We start from the raw sequence: 4,070 nt of genomic DNA, 5'->3' as shown, positions 1-4,070 counted from the left end.
TGCAGTGGGATATTGCTTTCCTTGTGACGTTTGATCACACTGAGGTACATATATTGGCTTTCTTGGTATTCCCATTCCTTGGGAGGGAAAATGCAGCAACTTTCCTTTCTATGTAAAAGGAAATGGGAAAGAAAGATCTCTGGTGTCTCGCCAGCGGTACACAACAATTGAACAGCCATTTATTTTCATCACACCTACATCCCATTGTTGCCATTTATGACAAAGATGGCTTCCTTTGGTTTAATAAGATTCCATTAGAATTGGAATCTCCGACTGATGTTTGGTTGGAAATTTGAACTTCGGTGCAAAACAAAATTTTCTTTTTAAATAAAATTGATGTTCTCTCCATCGTGCATTCTTCTTGGGATGGTATTGCTCCCAAAAGTGTGAAAATTAGTTCCTAGAGGTGTTAACAAATCTTAGTCATTACAATAATTTGTGGTTCTCCAAAGCCCAAATCTAAGAAAACCTGTCCCTTATTACTAATTTTTATTTCCCTCGGGTTTTCTTGTGTATCAAGAAGCATCGACATTGAGTTCTCGGAAGATCCACAGAGCATATGCAGCATGAGCAATACAAGCCTACGGTGAACAGACGATCGCTTGATCTCAAAATCATGTCTCGAGATGTGGCCTCCACACGAATACATATGGACTGCCTTTGGCTGTCTCGTGGATGGAGCTGAGGTTTGCTCCTGAGTGCTACTGAATGAGTTAATGGCTTTGAGAATTAAATGCAAAGAATTTGTGCTTTATTATGTGGCTCTGCTAAAGTTATTCGCCACATCAATAATGAAGTCGAGTGCTAAAAAGGAATAAGAGTTGACCGCACCTGGGGGAACATCCGGGAGGTGGCCCAGTGACAATGTATTCTATCGTATGGAACAAAATTTAAAGTTAGGTACACGAGAAATTAATGGGAAGAAAATAATTGAATTGATAGATAATTTTTAGCAGTTTTGAAAGATATTTAAGTATGTCATTACATTGGTATTGTGTATTTTTGTAACATGAATTTGCATGTGAAATTTGACTCATTACAATTTATATAAGTCAATAGATGACACAAAAAGGAGCTCAGCAAATAAACTTATAAAGCCAAGTCAAATCAATAACTTTGAAACTTAAGTCTTGGCTTAAAATTTTTATAGAGACCTTCTTAAACATGCATTGAATGCAAAAAGTTAACTTCACACTTTCTTTTCTACGTATGAACCTGAGCTACAGATACGGTCCGTAAATAATTGCACGATATACCCCCGCCTTTGTAGCTTATCACAGGAGGGTCAATTCGGAAAAAACAATTTAACCAGGCTCTGGAGGAAAGGGATGAGCAGGCCACCATGAAAGAAATAAAAGAGAAAAGAAAAAGGTGGAGAAACGCTGCTCTCAAAGTATGTAGAGAGTGCATAAAGAAAGCAAAAACAGAAGTAGAAAGGAAGACACGGGCATCCAAAAAATGGAAACTAGTGTGTTCCCTATTTAAGACACATGCACAAAGCAAGCTCTTCAGAGAACCTAGAGGCTAAGGCTCAGAGTCGCCCATCTCAGCCAGGCCAGCAGCATCTGCGAGATCCCCAATGGCCTTGCCCTTTCCTTTACTGATGGCCCTGCTGGTGCTCAGCTACCAGGCGACCTGCTCTCTGGGCTGTGATCTGCCTCAGGCCCACAGCCTGGGGACCAGGAAGGCCTTGATACTCCTGGGACGAATGAGGAGAATCTCCCCTCTGTCCTGCCTGAAGGACAGAAATGACTTCGGATTCCCCCTGGAAGACTTGGATGGCCACCAGCTGCAGAAGGCCCGAGCCATCTCTGTCCTCCATGAGATGACCCAGCAGAGCTTCAACCTCTTCTGCACAAAGGGCTCATCGGCTGCTTGGGATGAGAGCCTCTTGGACAAACTCTGCACTGGACTCTATCAGCAGCTGGACGACCTGGAAGCCTGTCTGATGCCGGAGGTGGGGGTGGAAGAGACTCCCCTGGTGAACGAGGACTTCGCACTGGCCGTGAGGAAATACTTCCAAAGAATCAGTCTCTACCTGAAAGAGAAGAGGCACAGCCCTTGCGCCTGGGAGGTCGTGAGAGCAGAAATCGTGAGATCCTTCTCTTCATCAATAAACATGCGGGGAAGATTAGGGAGGAGGCAATGAGACCTGGTCCGACGTGGAAACGACTCTCATGGACGAGTACACACTATCGCACTTTCCTGAGCTCTCCGGTCGCCAAGACTGTCACTTCTGCTACAATCATGACATGAAGTGCCTCAAGTTTGTCAGATGCCTTCAGGGTGTTCAGCAGCGTCATGTTCAACCCTGCAGGGACTGGTACTTACAGACGACCGTGCAAATGTATCTATCTATTTATTTATTTAAATGTTTATTTATCTAACTGTTGATAAGATTGAAATTGTTTTTGTCAATACGCCTTTATACTGTGCTTAATAGAACAAAATATATTCTTTGTATTTTGTGAAACTATTATATTGCTTTCTGCATTAAATTTTTACTATAGAAAAATGCTTGTATTTGTTTATTCTTTAAAAAGAGAGTCCAAGCCTGTCTCTACAACCTGACGTAAAAACAGATGGTACAATTCATCTCCTCAACATTAGTGTATTCGAGCTATCGGTAAAAATGAACTTCACCTAAAAGAGGTTGTTTGTTCCCCTCAGAATACGGATGTGAACATGCTCTCTTCTATCTTTGATTCTTGGAGGGACAGAGAGCTCAAAAGAAACACACTCATACTTAATATCAGTTATGTGAAACAGTATAATGAGAAAATGAAACAACCAATAAAATTCTCTCTGCAGAAGGTAGATGGAAGCATGTCAGGAAATAGAAATAAAATTACCGATACGCCCCACAAATTGCTAGACATGTAAGTGCAAATGTCCAGCACTAGTTGGACACAGGAATTTGCAATTGGCAAGGAATTCAATGCCTGGAGGATCATAATGGCAACTGAAAGTGCAGAAATGAAGTTGGTCATGTGGGAAGAGATGACAGAGGGAGAAACAGACATTGTCTGGATTCTAAGGACCTTCAAACTTTAAAGGAAGTGGACAGAAGAGCCACAGATGAAGAAGATGGAATAGCCATCCATTATAAAGACTCACCCTTTGGAGACAAAGACGATAAATGTCTTTTCTAAACAATAAATGTGCTGAGAAGAGGAATCAGTAGATTCCACAGAAGGTGTGAACTCAAACTGCCCACTACATTGGAAAATAGACCGTACTGGCAACCTTAGTGACATCTGGTTTGTAGAACGAATAAGCAGAAACCATACTGGAGTCGGTAGAAGTGAAATGAGAGAAAAGAAGTTAGTGACCCTGAGGGAAAGACAGAAATTCGAAGAAATCTGGAAAAGAATGCGGGGTTTTTTGTGTGTATAGTTTTTCCCATTTTGCAATACATACTTTTTTCATGGTTAGAAGACATTTTTTATATATACATATATACAGACACACACACACACACACACACACACAGAGAGAGAGAGAATATTGTTTATGAATATTCATGAGATAGAAAGCTGATTGTCAGCCCTTGTGCCCATGATGTGAGGGCCAGATTCCTACTGGCAGCACGCCCATTACCACAAATTGCATTTGTACCCTGTGTCCCCCACCCGATAATGCCCGAACTCCCTCTCCCTCCCTCAACCCCTCACTCCACTTTGTAGCCCATGGAATGCTCTGTCCCTCTGCAAGTCCAACACACTGCTATGGACTTTCTTTCCTTCCTTCTTTCTCTCACAGCTCCTTACATAAGTGAGCAAATGTGATATTTATACCTCTGTGCTTTGCTTATTTCACTCAACATAAATTTCTCCAGGCTCATCCATGTTGTTGCAAATGGGAGTATGTCATTCTTTTTCGTGGCAGAGTAGTATTCCATGCTCTGTGTTGTGGGGAGGGGGGGTGTATTTAAATGTATATGTCACAGTTTCCTTATTCATTCATCCATTAAAGGATATTGTTATATTTACTGTAAAAGAAAATTGTTCTAGTTAAGTCTGTACTGTCACTTTGCCCAAAAACTCTCTGGAGCCACATCATGTTTGCTA

At 41.6% G+C, this 4,070-nt stretch overlaps 1 protein-coding gene across 1 annotated transcript; it reads left to right on the top strand.

Annotated features, from left to right (window-relative positions):
- Window positions 1-1,579: 1,579 nt before the first annotated feature.
- LOC134364334 (interferon alpha-4-like) lies at window positions 1,580-2,137 on the top strand (the record flags this gene model as incomplete). Its single annotated transcript, XM_063080196.1, has 1 exon — window positions 1,580-2,137. A coding segment is annotated over exon 1 (558 nt), but the record flags the coding sequence as incomplete, so codon positions are not given.
- Between the last annotated feature and the right edge of the window lie 1,933 nt (window positions 2,138-4,070).

Source organism: Cynocephalus volans, chromosome 16 (assembly GCF_027409185.1).
Source record: "Cynocephalus volans isolate mCynVol1 chromosome 16, mCynVol1.pri, whole genome shotgun sequence".
Taxonomy (NCBI): domain Eukaryota; kingdom Metazoa; phylum Chordata; class Mammalia; order Dermoptera; family Cynocephalidae; genus Cynocephalus; species Cynocephalus volans.
The sequence above is the reverse complement of the archived record's forward strand: the minus strand, read 5'-3'. Positions and strand labels throughout refer to the sequence as shown.